Consider the following 18381-nt stretch of genomic DNA (forward strand, 5'->3'; position numbering starts at 1 on the left):
TCTGTGGTTACAACTTCTCAGGGATGTGATTCTTACGTTCCCGTTCTTGACACTAAGGCCAACTTTGCCTTCAGCTTTCTGGAAGTAATATAACTTCGTTACTTGTTCACCCTCAGATGGTGATGTAATACTTGGGGGACAGAAGGGCTCAGCTTTACAAGAGGGTACATGCATCTCCTATGAGATGATACCATTCATGTGTACTCTACACCTGCATGTCCAATATAATAGCTACTAGTAACATGTGGCTATTAAATAATTCATGTGACTACTGAGACTAAGGAACTGAATTTCTAACTTTATTTTGAATTCGAATTAATTCAAATATAAATTAAAAACTGAAGCAGTGTAAAATAATTTTTTATTAAAAGCAACTTTATTGCTTTGGTAGAACTGTATTTTACTTTAATAAATTGTTTCATTTAGATGATGAAAATTTGGGGTCTGAATTATGGTGTTATTTAAGTGCAAAATATACACCAGGTTTTGAAGATTAGTATGAAAAAGGATATAAAGTATCTCAGTAAAATATTATGTTAGTTACATATTGAAACAATATTTTGGATATACTGGGTTAAATACAATGCCATTTAATAAAATCAAAGTCATAGGTTTCTTTTTTAATGTGACTGTTAAAAAGTTTAAATCACTTATGTGATTCACATTATATTTTCATTGGACAGGTCTGCTCTGTTATTTTCTGTTCCTTTTGCCTCAAAAGGCTATGAAAACTGAAGCTTAAATCATTGGATTTGGTAAGTGCCCTCAAAACAAAGCAGCTTAACACTCTACTTACTACTTCGTTCTAGGTTTCTTTCCTTCACTCAGACTAATGCAGCACCAGAATTATCTAGAGGGATTTTTTTTTTAATTATTTATTTATTGATTTGAGAGCGAGAGAGAGTGAGCGGGGGGGGTCAGGGGGGGATTGAGGGAAAGAGTCTCAAGCAGATTCCCCTTTGAGCACAGAGCCTGACACAGTACTCTACCCCACAATGCCTGAGATCATGACCTGAGCTGAAACAAAGAGTTGGACACTTAACCAACTGAGTCACCCAGCACCCCTCCTGGAGCAATTATTAAAACAAACTGCTAGGTTCCATCCCTAGAGTTTCTGATTTAGAAGGCTTAAGGTGGAGCCTAATAATTTATATTTCTAACAACTCCCCAATACCCAGATGCTGCTGGTCTAATGATGATTAGTGAGAACAACTGAGATTTTTGTCTTAAGATCTTATCAGCACTTTGATACTTTTAAGAAATTTGGTATTTTATTCAGCAGTTGTTTTTTTTCTTGGTGTTTTTGTCATGACAATTATTTCAAACTTAGTTACTCAAGTCCCCATTCCGTCTTTAACCTGCTCTGATCAGGTTTCTGCCCGCATCATCCCATCAGACCTGTTCTTGTCAGTCACTGAATTAACCCCACCAAGAGTCATTTCTTTTTTTTTTCTTTTCTTTTATGTTATGTTAATCACCATACATCATTAGTTTTTGATGTACTGTTCCATGATTTTGCTTCAAAAAAAGATTGCCTGAACTGTTTGTCCACACTGATCAATCAGAACAAGAGGCTTATTAATTTGATTTACCCAAAATTTAAATTCCTCTCCTTCCCCAGACCCCTGAAATCTGGCCTACCCTAGCCTATACCCGCTCCTGAACAATACACCTCTTGACTAACCTCAGGGAAAAACATTCTCTGATCAGCCTACTCCCTAACACCTGGTTCTTTATTTACGCCTTACTTACTCCTCTCTACATAGAAAACAAACAAACAAAAAAACCCTCTTTTCTGCCTGATCTTTGAAACAATTACAGATCTCATGGTCAGAGAGTTTTCCTTATTGCAAACAGTCCCCCTCTTCCTACTGTCATCATCTGTTTAGTTTCTCTTTCTCTCTTTTTTTAATTTGGCAAATGACAGCACTTGAAATCGTTCATCACTCTTCCCTTGCCTAATTTTCCACCTAACTCACTGATTGTCCCTTCTTAATTCTTCACTGGTTGTTCTTCTTTCTAACCTCTTACCATTGGACAGTCACAGAGCTCAGTCCTTGTACCTCTTCTCCATTTATACTCAGTCTCTTGGTGATCTCTCATCTAGTCTCACAGCTTTACTTCCCATCAAACCCTGACTAATCCAGCATAAACTTCTCCAGAATTTTAGATCCAACTCAACTTCCAACTCAAGACCTCCACTTGGATATTTAAGGAATTCTCAAACAAAAATGATTCAAAACTGAACTCTATGTTCTCCCTCAATGCATGAACTAAGGAAACAGACATGTGGAATTAAGAATACATTAACTTTGCAAAAAGATTTGAGGATCTGGCCAAAGAGCAAGCTCCTAAATGCATTTTAATATGATTTCATACTAAAAATAAGATAGATATACAACTTTAGTATTATATCCATGCTTTTAGTTCATGTGCCATCAAATATATAGGATTTTTAAAGGCCATGTAGACAGCATGACAAAAATCACAAACTAAAAGCACATCAAGGTTAGAAATTATCTTCATTGTTAAATCTTTTTACCTAATTCTCTACTACTTTAGCCCCATACTACTCTACTAAAACTGCATTCTCAAAGGTTTAAGATTTGCTTGTTAAATCTCTCTCTGAAGCATCAACACTACCGACCAGTAGACAGAACACTCTTGGATACTATAATGCTATAGTATTCTGGTTTTCACCTCTCATTTTCCAGACTCTTATGTTTCCTTCTCCAATAACCTAGGTTTAGATCCTCAACCTCTGATTTTCCTTTATATTGTCTGTGACTTTCATTCCCTCGTGGCTTCAAATGACTATCTCCATTACATTAAAAAAAAGCATTAACAGTTTTATTTTTAAAATTTAAAGGACAGGCAATGGACACAAAATACAAGACACAGATGTATCTACAAAAAGATACTGGGAGATGAATGGATAAAGAAAATGTGGTGTGTGTGTGTATATATATATATATATATATATACACACACACAATGGAATATGACACAGCCATCAGAAAAAAAAAAATGAAATCTTCCCATTTGCAACGATATGGATGGAACCATTTGCAACGATATGGATGGAACTAGAGGGTATATTATGCTAAGTAAAATAAGTCAATCAGAGAAAGACAATTATCATATGATCTCACTCATGTGGAATTTAAGAAACAAGGCAGAGGACCATATGGGAAGAGAGGAAAAAATGAAAAAAGATGAAACCAGAGAGGGAGACAAACCATAAGAAACTTAATCATAGGAAATAAACTGAGTGTTGCTGGAGGGGAGGCGGGTGGAGGGATGGGGTAACTGGGTGCTGGAAATTGGGGAGGGTATGTGCTGTAATGAGCACTGGGTATTACGTACGACTGATGAATCACAGACCTGTATCCCTGAAACCAATAATACATTATATCTTAATTAATTGAATTAAAAAAAAAGGTATTGGGAATCCAGACACTTGCATTATCACCCCAAGTCTCATATTATCTGTACAGCTTTTATTTCTCATTTCTTAGGGCCTTAGTTTCTGTATCTGCAATAAAGAGGACTGCATGAGTTAGAAGTCCTCTATCAAGTTTTTTTTTTTGCTTTAACATTCTAATTCATATTTTAAAACTGTTTACAATTTATGTATCTCTTTATTTCCATTTCTGTAATTCTCACACAGAAAATGAGGAGAAAAAAGATTCTCTCTCCCTGACATAGTATGTTAAATGTTTTTAGAAGGACAGATATTTGAGGTTCTGAGAAAACAGGTCAACCTGTTTATTTGCTGGCAAAACAGACAAGTAAGTTTTATTTACTGAGAACGTATTTTGAGTCATTTCTTGATGATGGGCTTGTTTACTCCAGAATTTAGAGTTTAACTACTTTCTAAAGTAAGGTATCATACACATTCTACCTTATTAAAGAATTAAAAATAATTCTCACTTTCCCTTTGTACTTAGTGTATATAATTATAACCTTGCTTTAGCTTTTTAAATTTTAAGTCTGCTCTGTTTTTTGTAATTCATGTGGTTTAGTTTAACACATCAACTTCTATTTTAGCATCACCAGCTAACCTGAGTCATCTTAACCATTTGTCCTAGTAAAATTATATCCTAAAGCTAAAATCTACAGCTATGTATATCATTTGATTACTTAAGACTGGCTATATATATTAACAAATATACTTAATCAGAATAACTTACAAAAGTCAAATTTGACTTATACAGATCACTTCATTTCCAGTTCCAAGTAAGACAACACAAGTTTACGTCAAGAAAAGGTAAAAGAATTAAATAGAACAGCACAAATAAGGGGGTTCATGGATTTTTAAAAACAGTCACTTGGAAACATATTATCTTCCTTCATCCCTCACTGTATTCCCCAAATATTCAATGCTCCTGCCATAATTTATTGTTACTATAACATGCCAAATTTATTTATGTCTTTATGCCTTATTAATGCAGGTGCCTTTTCTGCTTGGAATATCCTTCAATTTTTTTGTTGTTGTTGTTATTGCTCATTTAGATTTATTTAACTTATGCTTTTGGGCCCAGCTGAAATGTTATACTACCCCCTGGGCAGAATAAATCATTATCCCCTTTTGCCTTCCCATAGCACTTTTGTCTATTATTTCTTTATAGCTTGCCACTTACTTTTCCTTCTACTACAATTATTTATTTTCATATCCAAGTCCATTAGGCTGAGTGCTATTCAATGGCAGAAATACATATAATAGGTATATGTGTTTCTCTGACACTTTTCCAAAATCTACCCCAGTACTCACAATGCCTACTGTGTTTGTCCATTAAGGGACAATGATCTTTCATCTTCCTATTTTGATTCAAATATTTATGTACATTTATGTTAACTTGTAATAGTTCTGTGTTTAACTATTTTACTCACATTAACATAAACTGTGTACTAAGGCTTGTTGGATTAAGTAGCACTTAAAGAATATAAAACTAAGAATGTAAAGATTATTTTGCCACAATGGCATATAAAATTTAAAACTTGATTTCTAATTTGCCAAGTTGACTCACTTTAAACATATAAACTATGCACTACCTGTCAAGATAAATTATGTAATATTGTCATTTTAGGAGAACTTTATAAACGCGGTATGATAGGTATTCCTCATAAATCTGCTAAACCATTCTATTCTTTGAGATTATTTTAAACACAAAAACCTAAACTATTTTTAGATGAATGACTCTCTTTTGACTCTTAGACACTATAAGCACTTAAAACTAGGGTGTCAGTAATAATTTCTATATGTTTAATAAATGCAAGACTACTCCATATACGAACACAGTATTACTTGAGAAAAAAGGTCTCTAAAATGTACTGATTGATAAGAGATTCATATATGTGTTTTTAGAAATTGTTGCTTTAATATCTTTCTAGGGAGATTATCTTTTCTCAGAAATAATTTTAAGTATAACATCATAATTTTTGTTTCTAAATCTAAAACTCACTCTTCAAGATTCTGTTATTTGCAACAGACACATAAAAGTGCCATCAAGTGCCTTATGGCATATTTATATTGTAGCACCATCTACTCTAGTCAAATGTGCCCACCAAAATGTCACAAATAACAGTATTTTTTTCTCTGCTGAGATTTCCAAGTTCGTGTTCAAATGGATACAGTCATACCAGTCTGTCACCATATATTCCACACCATCTCCACCACTATGTGTCAAATCTCATGTCCTAATCTGCTCTTCGTCTTTCCCCATCACTATTTTTATTTTAAAAAAATCTACCCTGATACCCCAGATCCAATGATATTTCTACCATGAACATATAATGTTACAAAGTTAACATTTCAGGATGAGCTAGAGAACAAAAGAAAAGGTTGAGAAAAATCAATCAAATCCATAAACCTAAGGGTATGTTTTGTACTGCAAAGTAACATTTCAAAGGATAAGTCAACTGAAATGTTTAAGAAAAATTTAACAGTTCAGATAGAGTCATTTTAACTACTGTAAATTAGGTTAGACTGAAAAAGAAAGATACTAAATAGGATTCATAAAAAATTATGGTAAAGTATATCATCTGACTAAAGCTTATTGAGCTATAATATACAAATTCACTCAGTTCAGCAATACAGGGGCATTTAAAATTCCCTTTACCAGTGCAACATAATTTTGAAATCTTAATTTGTTTTTATTTATTTTTTCTGCTATGGTTTCAATAGTGCCATAAGAATTTTAAAAGCAGAATCTATTTTAGATCTTCAGGGTCAATGCCTTCTTAGTTAAAAAAAAATTACAAATCAACTCAGCAGTAATTTTTCATTCTATTTTCACTTAGCTAAAAATGACAACCCAAAGCATTTCAACTATCCACCCTTTTTGTGATGTGTGTGTACATTTCAAAGAAAAAAATCTGGGACTAAAGTCATTACAAAAGTAGAACTGGAAAGTCAAGTCATATTTATTTATACTAGAAATATTTTACTATTATTTCTTCAGGCAACAAAAGGTATCCCACTGGATCTGTTTTCCCATCTCTTCTCCATTTTGTTCTTTTCTCCCAGTTTTAGTCTCTTCCCTTATTTCCTTATGCATCCCAGACTCACTTTATTCTGTGCCTCTTAGCCCGTCCTTTGCCTTGCATCCTACTTCAATCCTTCAACCTACCCTCCCCAGACAACTAAGCACCGATGGAGAATAATCACACTGGTTGTACAGATCTGTTCAACAAAAACACAAATTGATAATTTCATCTCTGTCCCCTGACATATTTATCTATCACTGATTTATCTTCAGTGAGAACCCTCTTTATTCACTTTCATGGCCTATTAAAAACTTTTGCCACTTTCCTTAATTACGTAGGCCCCAACGGCCTACTCAATTCTCAGCAGATGACCTGAACTTACACTTCACAGCAAACTGAGACAATGAGATACAAATGACAACTTCCTGTCCACTCTCACTAAGAAATTACTATCTGAATCCATATCCTTGCTTCTTTCCTTACAACTTAGAGAAGGAGTACCCTTCGTTCTATCTAAAGCATCCCATCTTGGATGTTCTTAATACCATCTCCTCTAGAACTGGATATTGTTCCATCATTCATCCTTTCTGATATTTTTCAGCTTCTCCTGTTCATTAGTTCCATCCCATCCTCCCTGAAGTCTCTCCTAATCTATAAAAAACAAAGCAAAACAAAAGAGCTAAACAAAAATTTCCATGACCCTGCATGCCTTCTTCAGTTTCTGCCTAATCTCTCTCAATCTCTATGAAGAATTTCCATGAAGACTAATAATATAAACTCAGTCACTGATTTATACTCGTTTTTATTCAATTAGATTTCTCTTCATCAACATTTTTTTTTCAGTCCTCTCCTCTGTACCTTCTTTACCCACTTGCCCTTAGCTAACACTTTTTCTGAGGTCCAGTCTCTGTGCTCCTCCCACTCTCTTCCCTCTCAGTTCCTTGCATATATATTCAACTGCCTATGAAACCTCCACCTGAATGTCCTGGAGATATCTCAGGTCAACTCATCATTTCTTAAAATTCTCTCTAATCTTAGTAAGTATTCTTATCTCAGTTTGGTGATACCAAAATTTACCAAACTAGTCAGTAACTGGAGGGCATTCTAGAATCTTTGTGTTCCTTGAAATTGCTTTGGATCCAAACAATCAGAAATTCTCTCAATTCACCCCTGAATTTCTTTCTTCATTTCATGTGCTCATGACCACTGCTTAATTCAGGCTTCCACCATCTCTCATGGATTACTGTAACAGCTCCTTCTGGCTATGCCTCCCATCTGATTTCTATGCTTTGGTCTCAAATCCCGGCTCTATATAACATATAACTGTGATAATTAAGTTGTTGGGACAATAAACCAGATCACAACTTCTATTTTCTTATTTAGAACTCTTCACTGAAAAAACAAAAAAAAACAAAAACTCTTCATTGACACTTTACTTTCCAAAACATTTTGTGATTTGACTCCTAACTCTTCAATTTCATTTCCTCCCTCCCTCCAAATACAAAACAATAACAATGTTTTAAATTCTTTTAAACACATACCCATAATATAGTTTAAGACAATTTTATTTGTGCATTTTGTTCCTCTGCCCAGGACAACTTCCCTTGATGCACACAGGAGACAAATTCTTCTTTAACCTTGAAAGGCAGTTCTGGTGTCACTTTTCCAAAAGCCTTTCTTTTGACTACCACTGCACAATGATCTCCTCCAGGTAAAAGTAATTACTTCCTCCTCTGGGCTATCCCAGTATTCTATGCTTAGTCTTCCTATTACTCCATCACAATCTTTAATTGACCCTACTAAAAAACTCAGAATTTTTCTTTTTATAATGGTACCCATGAGTGATTTATGAAGAAATTTACTCCATCTGACATATTACTTTACCCTGATATAAAAGCATTTTGAAGATAAGAGTAGAAAAAAAATTGCAGGGGTGTCTGGGGGGCTCAGTCAGTTAAACGTCTGCCTTTGGCTCAGGTCATGATCCCAGGGTCCTGGGATCGAGTGGGCTTCCTGTTCAGTGGGGAGCCTGCTTCTACCTTTCCCTCTGCAGCTCCCTCTGCTGCTCCCCCGCTTGTGCTCTCTGTCAAATAAATAAAATCTTAAAAAAAAAAAGAAAAAGAAGAAAAGAAATCGTAAATTCTGATAGAATGAATCTGGAAACCTTTATCAGGACAGAATAATATTCAAAAGAAAAAAATCACCTTAATGAACAGAAAGAAGAAAAAAAATTCTCTAAAAAAAGAGGTTAAAAGCATAGGATCACAGAATTTTTCTCAGAATACACATAAAATACTTATCGTAGTGCCTGGAACACAATTATATGTTCTTAAAAGTGAACTGCTATTAACATTATTATTATTAAGTAAAATAACTAGATGTGTATGAATGAAAAGTTCTAAGTCATAGGTACTTTTGGTCTTGGTCCTAAGAATTAGAGATTCCACCAAAACTACCTTGAGATTTCAAGGAAAAAGAAAGTCATTTAAGAGTGATTTCTTATATTAGTAAATGTAATAAATAAGAACTACCTTTTGTTACTTGATAAGTAACTAATTTATAATGGTCCTTTCCCTAATGGAAATCAATATATCACCAAGAAATTCTATTGAAAAGACTTACCAATTTCTTCCTGCTAAAAGTTCCTTTATTACCATATATTAAAACAGATGCATCAAATGATTAACACAGCAAAATGCAAGCCAACTCTTTTCTCACAGAGTTATAAATTCTAAGATAGTTGATAAGAGCTGCCTTACCTTCAGGGGCATCGGCATCACATCTCTTTGGCACAGGGAAGGCTGAATTGTTTTTATGGTCATCATAAGTTATATTGCTCTAAAAGACAAAAATATGGTTAAAATGTAAGTATATTAATATTTGGATCAAAAAGTAATCATATTTTATACTCTGTTTTCTATTAAACTACATTTAGCTAATATTCTTATACAAAATTACAATTAGAAGAGAAAGATTTATGGTAAATTTTAACATTAGGGCTTTTTTGCAACAATTTTAGGTCCTGGACTAAACAACAGAACAACTTCCCAGGGAAAAAGCCTACTTATTATTCCACTGTGAAACCAGAAAATATGTTTTGTCCATGCAAATGCATGATGTCACTTCATTTATTCATAGAAAAAAGTTTAATAAACATGACCTAGTGAACTAGGTGGACACAATAAGGCAAGAAGAAAATAAAAAGATATAAGAAGTAGAAAATAGGATTCAGGTGATCTAGTACTGTGTTTCCCAAACTCAGGTTACTCATGTACCTCTATTATAGTGTGTGTCTTATATTTGTTCCACTTACATTATTACTTAGTATTTGTCAATGAACTAATTTTTCAACCATTGGTAATATTATGTATGGTACTGTTGGAAGGTTTGATGTGTTTGTTAAATTTTTGTTACTAATTACATGTTAAAGTAAAGAAAGAATGAAGGAATACAGTATAAAAAAGGGGTGATCTGGGCAGACTAGATTAGCAATCAAAGACTCCATTAAAGCAAAGCTTGAACTAGAACCTGAAACACATTTGCATTATTAAGTAGAGCAAGAGGTATTTTAGGGAAAGGAAACAAACTACACAAAGGTTGAATCAGATATGGTCAAAATATTTTAAACTGTCAAAAAACTCAAACTAGCTGTCCAGTTACAAGCAGGAGCCACAGCTGGCTTCTGAAAGATCAATGTAAAGAAAGAGTATAACAAGTAATACCCATCATGTTGAAAGAAAGCTCAGATACCCATAAATAAAATTTTGGGAGTGGGGTTTCCTTTTTTTAATTTAAATTCAATTAATTAACATATACTGTATTAGTTTCAGAGGCAGCGTTCAGTGATTCATCAGTTGCATAGAACACCCAGTGCTCATTACCTCATGCGCCCTCCTCCTTCATGCCCATCACCCAGTTACCCCACCATCTCACCCACCTCCCCTCCAGAGACCCTCAGTTTGTTTCCTATGCTTAAGAGTCTCTTATGGTTTGTCTCCCTCTCTGATTTCATCTTGTTTTATTTTTCCCAGTTTTGCTTCTTTTACTAACCAGAATCATGCTGTATTGTTCTTTGATGTGCCTGTTGGAGATGTTCTCAGCCTAGCACACTCCTTTTATCCATTCCATATTCCACAGAATTAGTGTCACTGTTTGGGTTGCTTCATTCTGCTGTTGTAATTATGCCCACTTTTGTGCACAAACTTGAGCACAGGGGCTGGAATTTGAGGGGAAGAGTGCCAGTTTGAGCCCTTGGCAATCTGAGCTGAAGGCGTGTTGACTTGGCATTGAGCAGGTGGCAGGCCACGCATGCTGACTCGGGCAAGAGGGCGGCTGGACTGTGAATTTGGGACCCACAGGCCGATGGCACCGTGTGTGACAGGGACGTGGCTGGTTTTGCTTTTAACTTTTATTTTTCTGAGAAACTCTGTCTCTCCTTCTATTCTAAATGGAAGCCTTGCTGGATAGAGTATTCTTGGCTGTAGAGTGTTTCCTTTTAGCACTTGGAATTTATCATGCTGCTCTCTTCTGGCCTGCAGAGTTTCTGCTGAAAAACCCACTGATAGCCATATGGGGTTTCCCTTGTATGTCATTGCCTTCCTTTGTAACACTACAAATAAAATATTTTTTAAGAATCTCCTGTGGAATTCACAGTACTGATGACCAGACATACTTTGCTCATCAAAACTTTTTGGGGAGCCATATTAATAAAACTACTTAAAATATTATTTTAGGGAAAATAATATGAGTTTTAACAAAGTGCTGAGATAAAGTTCAGTAGCTTAGCATCATGGGATCCATTTAAGGAACTATAATAATAAAATTCAGTGTGTTATTAAAAAAAGAACTTGTACAAAAACATAAATATGCTCAAAAATGGAGTGAAAAACCTGTTTTTGTGATATTAAACTTGATCTGATGAGCTATTATCTTATGCCAACCTTCACAAATTAAAATTTGGTTTTAAATACCACTCTCTTTAAAATATCAAAATAATGAAGTTTAAAATTTTTTACTTACCTCTATTAAGTAATTTTGGCTTCCATACATGACATATTGGGGAGCAAGACTATAAATCATGTAGCTAGTGTGAAGGACAATAAGCAGAAGTATCATGCAAAGAAATAAGAGTGCCTGGGGCCTGGTTCTACCTCTTCTAATTTTATACAGCTGGAAAGAAAAAAGTAACAATATTTCAGCAATATGCTTTAGTTTTAAGGCACTAAGTTCTGCTTGTGTGTTAGAGGTAATGAATACAGTTCAACTATTTCTTTTTCTAAAATAAATATTAAGAATTCTTAATCATTTCAAATGATTATGACAATGACAGACAATTCTTTCTCTGTAAAGCTTTTAGTTTTACATTTATGGTTATTTTAAAATCACAGCAAAGCATCTATATTCAAAGGATCCTATAAATGATCCATGAAAAACTCAAGACCTAGAGAATATATTATATGTTAGTATTCACCTGCTTCGTTTCCAGACAAATCTTCTAAACTTATTATGTAATAGCATCTGTTAGAAGTTTATAGAGCTAAGAAGAATTATGAACTACCACTAATGCTACCTAAAGATTAGAGGAGTGAGTTTAAACTACAAGTATTAGTAATATATTTGTGGTTTTACATATTACTACATAAGAACAGACATGCCATGCATTTATAAATACTCATTTCTATGAGATACTCATGACATCCTATTATACTGTTGTAAGTTCTAGTTTATCATAATTTATATTAATCTGACTGTAAATACTTTCATATATATTTATACTAAAGGGAAACTAAAATGTGATAATAAATACAATAAGCCAGAGAACTTGCTTCATTTCAATGGCAAAGCACATTTTTATTTTAGCAACTAAGAAATCACTACTCTGTTTTATTAACAGATTTTAGTACAATAGAGAGTAAAAGAACTCCAATTCTGGATAGGATGACAATATGAACACCTAAAAATTGAGATTTCCCAGTTTCTCTTACATGTAGTTGTAGCTAACAGTGATAAAATATTAAACATCAAAAGGAAAGAAGTCTGCTGTGGACTTTTGGGAAAATGTTGCTTTATTGATAGTATTTTTTTTAATGGAACATGAACAGGATAAATGAAGCTGTAGCATCCATATTACAATCCTGAGGGAGAAGCCAAGAGCATTACAGAGATGTTGGACTTGACATTTTTGAAGTACAAAGCAATGCTAGATTTTTAAAAATTTTCATAGCAAGAAATCTTTTATTAGTTCAAACCACTATTTAACTGGGTTTTCTTTTACTCACAGGTGGAAGTAATCTCTACCTGAATTATCTTCATTTTGAAAAAAAAAATTTTTTAGATTTATTTATTTATTTATTTGAAAGAGAGAGAGAGAGAGAGAGAGAGCACGTGAACAGGGGGTAGGAGCAGAAGAAGAGGGAAAAGCAGACTCCCTGCTAAGCAGGGAGCCTGATGCGGCGCTCGATCCCAGGACCTGGAGATCATGACCTGAGCTGAAGGCCGATGCTTAATCGATTGAGCCACTCAGGTGCTCCTTGAAATTCTTAATTTATCTCAAAATGAGTGTAGGAAGAAAATAACCCTTCTCCAATCATATAGCAATTTTAACTTCTAGTAGGAAGGGCCATCTATTGAGCTATAGTGTATTCATTTGTACTTCAATGTGTTTCCATGCAGCCAAACACTAAAGAAAATAATGTAACTTCTAAACCAGGGTTTCTCAACCTTGGCACTATTGACATTTTGGGCTGGTTAAGTCTTTGTTATGGGAGGCTGCTCTGTGCAATCCAGAATGTTTAGCAGAATCTCTGGTCTCTACCCACTAGACACCAATAGCACCCACTAATTTTTTGGGTTGTTATTGTTTTACTGTGGAAGGAGCCAAGATGCCCTTCAACAGATGAATGGATTAAGACGTAGTACACATATACAATGGACTATTACTCAGCCATGAGAAAGGATGAATACCCACCATTTGCATCGACATGGATAGAACTGGATGGGATTATGCTAAGTGAAATAAGTCAATCACCCACTAGTTTTAACAACTGAAAATATCTCCAGACACAGCCAAATGTATGCAAGAGGCAAACTTGTCCATTTAAAAACCACCACTTAGGCAAAAAGCACCTTTATGCTAACATGAAGTGAAAAAGCTAGTACTTCGGAGCGTCTGGGTGGCTCAGTCGTTAAGTGTCTGCCTTCTGCTCAGGTCATGATCCCGGGGTCCTGGGATTGAGCCCCGCATCGGGCTCCCTGCTTGGCAGGAAGCCTGCTTCTCCCTCTTCCACTCCCCCTGCTTGTGTTCCTGCTCTTGCTCTCTCTCTCCCTCTGTTAAATAAATAAATAAATAAATAAAATAACAACAACAAAAAAGAAAAAGCTAGTGCGCTTCCTTTTAATATCAAGATATTTACAACTTTTATATTATAAATTTAAGTTAACTTGGAGATGGAGATTATGTACAAAATGATGAAAAAAATCAAAATAATATTGTTATACTTACTCTAACCCAAAAGAACCATATGCCAATATTTCGAATTCCCGCCATTGAAGTAAAAATAAAGTACATAATAATAATTGTTATAAGAACATAATCAAGAGGAAATACCTGAAAAAAAAAAATTTAATTTAATGCACAAACAAGAGGGGTCCTAGAAGTCATATAAAGTTATGAAAATGAAACTTCATTATTCATATTTGACAAATGTTTAAAATATCAGTCCTGATTTTGACAGGCTACTCTGATAATACAAAAAAAAAAAGAATCCTCCAAAAAACAATTACTAAATTGTTACAAATTGCTTAGTACCATTATCCTAAGAAAAATCCTATAACAAATTAAACTAAAATTACATTTATACATGGAATAAAAGAATTCATTAAAAATTAAAAACAGGAATTATTAGAAACGTTCATCTTAGGTATTATAATGTATCCCAAATCAAATTATGTATAAGAATTCACCTATATATCAATATAATCTTTAAAGTAATATATCAATGTGGAAGTTACATGTAAATGAAGAGCCAAATCAGCAGAGGGCACAAGCATATATTGCCAAGTATTAATAGTTTGTTAACATAATAATTTGACAGAGTGTGAGAATGTTTGCTGAAGAATAAAATGACTGATTTTTTTTTTTTTACTCACTGTTTGTAGTACAGGCAAAAGCATATTCAGTGGATTACTCAGGTTAGCTCCAAAAATTATAAAACCAGAATCTATTCCAGCTGAATGAAGGGCTTTATCCAAACTAAAACAACAACAAAAATTATAAGGAGTGAATTTATATGTTATACTAGCATATTTTCAATTAACTTAGAAAAAATATCATAAGTTAAGCATGCAGATTCAACAGAGTCAAAGAAAACCATGGGTAACAAATTAAACCTCACTTAAATATCTTACAGATACTGTTCAATTGAAATAGAACAAAGAAATACTGTCTATTATTGCACATTTTTAGTCATTCTTTGAGTTAATGCTGTAGAATACTTCAAGTAAAATAGCTAAAGATGAATATGCTACACTAATGGAATCAAGTACGGAAAATATATAACATCACAGGATGTGTGCTTTAGAAATTATGTATACTACACTTACTTTGACAGGAAGAGAGAAATTATAAACAGCAAAGCAACTAAGATGAAAAATATTCCCCAAACGATCTAAAAGTAAAAAAAAAAAATTCATTAAAATACAGTTCTAGAAGTTGATATTAAAAGCACAAAACCGTTATGCTCAATATGAATTGCAAGCATATGACAATGATCTAAATAAAATGATCTAAGATATATTTTAATTTAGTATATAATTCTAGACATTTGTCATCTAAATTTTCATTATGAGACTGACTGAAAACACATACTCAGGAGACAAAGTATTTAAAAGTCTTCATTAGTAAGTAAACAAATTAGACTCTGCTAGGTCATATAAAAGGCTTATATTCAGTTACAATGAAATATAAGCTTCAAAGATAACTGAAAAGTACATTAAGGGGCGCCTGGGTGGCTCAGTTGTTAAGCATCTGCCTTTGGCTCAGGTCATGATCCCAGGGTCCTGGGATCAAGCCACACATTGGGCTCCCTGCTCTGCGGGAAGTCTGCTTCTCCCTCTCCCACTCTCCCTGCTTGTGTTCCCTCTTTCACTGTGTCTCTCTCTGTCAAATAAATAAATAAAATCTTAAAAAAAAAATAAATTTTAAAAAGTACATTAAGACCTACACACACATACAAAAAACCAAAAGTCATGAAAGTCATCAGGTCATATAAACCTGTTATTAAAAAAGGGAACTTGGAACATTTCCCACAGAATTTTTAAACACATATACACATACACACATACGTATGTATATACATACATATATATACACATGCACATACATACATACAATTTATAGCTTTTGTCTACATGTTTTGTGTATATGTATGAGACATATATATATATATATATCACATACCATGGCCCAGAAAAGTCTGTATAACTGCTACTATTCCTGAAATATAGAGTATTAACAGCACTGAAGAAAATGTCATCTCAAACAATATTTCTGGGAAGAAATGTATTAAGCACTGTAATTAGTAGAATACATTTCCTTCTACCATATGAACTTTGTATTAGAGATAGTAGAAAACAAGCAAAAATGTTTTGGAACCTGGTGTCTAAGGAATAAAAAAGGGCTGAAACCTACGTTATAGGTTTATATAGGTTTGTAATAACCTAGGCTCTTTTTTTCCCTGACATCTTCCTTAAGTTCTAGCAACGAGTAGGCTGAAGAGTCCACAAAGTCAGAACAAAAAAAAGGAAGATTTTGATTAAGCACAGTTAAGTGTTTTTGGCCTCTCTTTGGACTAGAATTGATAGGAATAGATGGATAATATCATGTATGTGATGGTGTTTTTCATCTTATGACACATAATTGCTGAAGTTTACTTTAGAATTCTGCCAGGATAAATGAAGTAAAATAGTAACACATCATCCTACCCCACATATAAAGATGAATTTTGGAATAAATTTTAGGCTGTGTTCTAGGAAATTCTTCAGTTCTGAAAGAGTACCTCTGGAACCATTGGAAAAGAAAATTGTCAAGAGAGGACCAAAAAGGATATAGTCATTACCTGAAATAGAAAACACTGCTTGTACCAATTTTACACACTGGAATTTCACATGAGAACTCATTTATTTAAAAAGGTATCACTGCTAGTATACCTGGGTGGCTCAGTGTGTTGAGTAGCTGACTCTTGACTTCAGCTAAGTCATGATCTCTGGGTCAGGTCATGGGCTCGAGCCCCATATCAGGCTCCCTGGTCAGCATGGAATCTGCTTGTCCCTCTCCCTCCCCTTCTGCCCCCACCCCCCCACTTGTAGTCACATGCTCTCTCTTTCTAAAAGAAATAAATCTTAAAAAAAAAAAAAAGGTCTTATTGCTAAGGAAATTTGAAGTGACTCTACAGTAACAAAAGTTCATTAGTAGAAGGTATAAAGGAGCTTACACAATCTTTTTCTACTAGATTTGAGCACCTTTATTCAATACCAAGGTGAATCAGAAGACAATATAATTACACTGAGGATCTACAACTAAAACATATTATTTCCTAACAGACTGCTAATAAGAAATAGCTTGTAGCATGAGGACATATAACTGCCAGATGCCAATTAGTACAAAGACCTAACACAGAAATAGCAGAAGTTAAAATTCCCTTTCCCTGATGTCCATTTTGGGGAGAGAATACAAAAGGAAAAAAAATCTGGGACTATTTTCCCAATCTGTTAGGATGAATGACCCACAGTTAAACTGTTTAATCACAGCTACCTAATAGAATACAAAATAAATGTAAAAACTGTAACTTTTATAAAAACCAAGAAAACAACATATATAAATGAGAACTTAAATTAGCGCTTCCAGAATCTTGTCAATGATGACCACCTTGAACTGACCTAAATATTCCACTCTTAGCTATAATGTCAATTTGAAATAAAGATTAAGCTATAGAGATGACGTCAGTAAAGAGAGAGGGATAAGAGCCTCTGAAAATCCTCTCCTCCATAAAAGCAATGAAAAAACTGACATAAATTGTCACAATCAACGTTTTCAACACTAGGGAAATTTACCAAAGCCATGCAACAATCCAAGGACATTTATCCAAGAAAAATGACGGAACGTCAGTAAGAATACAGAGCATTATGGCATTTTAACTTGTTGCAGTCCCAATTGCTTCTCTCTAGTGTATTGTAGCCTTGAAAGATAGCCTGTAAAAGCCAGAAGCCTAGCAGCCACTTGAGGAAACAGAAAGGGAATACAGCTCTTTCAAAGTCTCATTCCCAGAGAACTGTTATTATTTGACTTGCTGGGTAATTCCACAGAAGATCTCACTTGCAAGGCCATCTGTTTGACAAGAACTGGCGCTCATACAATACAAAACTCTTTCTCCAGGACTGTCTGTCAAAAAATTACAGGCAACCAATAACTTATGGCCACAAGAACTGGTCAGTAACAGGCAAAAAATAAACTAACCAAAAAGATTAAATTGGAAACCTAGGAAATGAGATGTCCATAGAGGCTATGAAAAATTTCCACATACTCCTGGGAATGTAGAAGGCTCTATACGTGCTCAGGGCTGTGTGCATACTCAGCAAAGATCTGAGAAGGTTTAAACTCCCACTTCTGATTAACCTTGAGGCTCTGCAAAAGCAGGAAGTGAAGGCTAAGGCATAGTTGCAAAGTGCCTGCCTGAGTGTTGAAGTAGTATCTCAAAACACATACACTGCCCTTCAGCAAAGATTAGGAGGCTTATTGGTTTGAGATTCAATGACTTGTTCAATCATTAACTAAGCTAACCAAGCAGAGACTTCAGTGACCACATACAACAAAGAATATAGACTTCACAGAATTAG

At 34.3% G+C, this 18381-nt stretch overlaps 1 protein-coding gene across 1 annotated transcript in view; it reads right to left on the bottom strand.

Moving 5' to 3' along the window:
- The window catches only part of LMBRD1 (LMBR1 domain containing 1), a 126531-nt gene that overhangs the window by 18828 nt on the left and 89322 nt on the right, over positions 1-18381 (bottom strand). Inside the window, exons 10-14 of the mRNA XM_025890619.2 lie at positions 15091-15155; positions 14638-14740; positions 13991-14095; positions 11509-11658; positions 9249-9327 (exon numbers count right to left, since the gene is read on the bottom strand). Coding sequence (XP_025746404.1) covers positions 9249-9327; positions 11509-11658; positions 13991-14095; positions 14638-14740; positions 15091-15155 — 502 coding nt within the window. The remainder of the gene's footprint in view (positions 1-9248; positions 9328-11508; positions 11659-13990; positions 14096-14637; positions 14741-15090; positions 15156-18381) is intronic.

Source organism: Callorhinus ursinus, unplaced genomic scaffold, assembly GCF_003265705.2.
Source record: "Callorhinus ursinus isolate GAN/ISIS: 27379988/994484 unplaced genomic scaffold, GSC_fseal_2.0 scaffold22, whole genome shotgun sequence".
NCBI classification, from domain to species: Eukaryota; Metazoa; Chordata; class Mammalia; order Carnivora; family Otariidae; genus Callorhinus; species Callorhinus ursinus.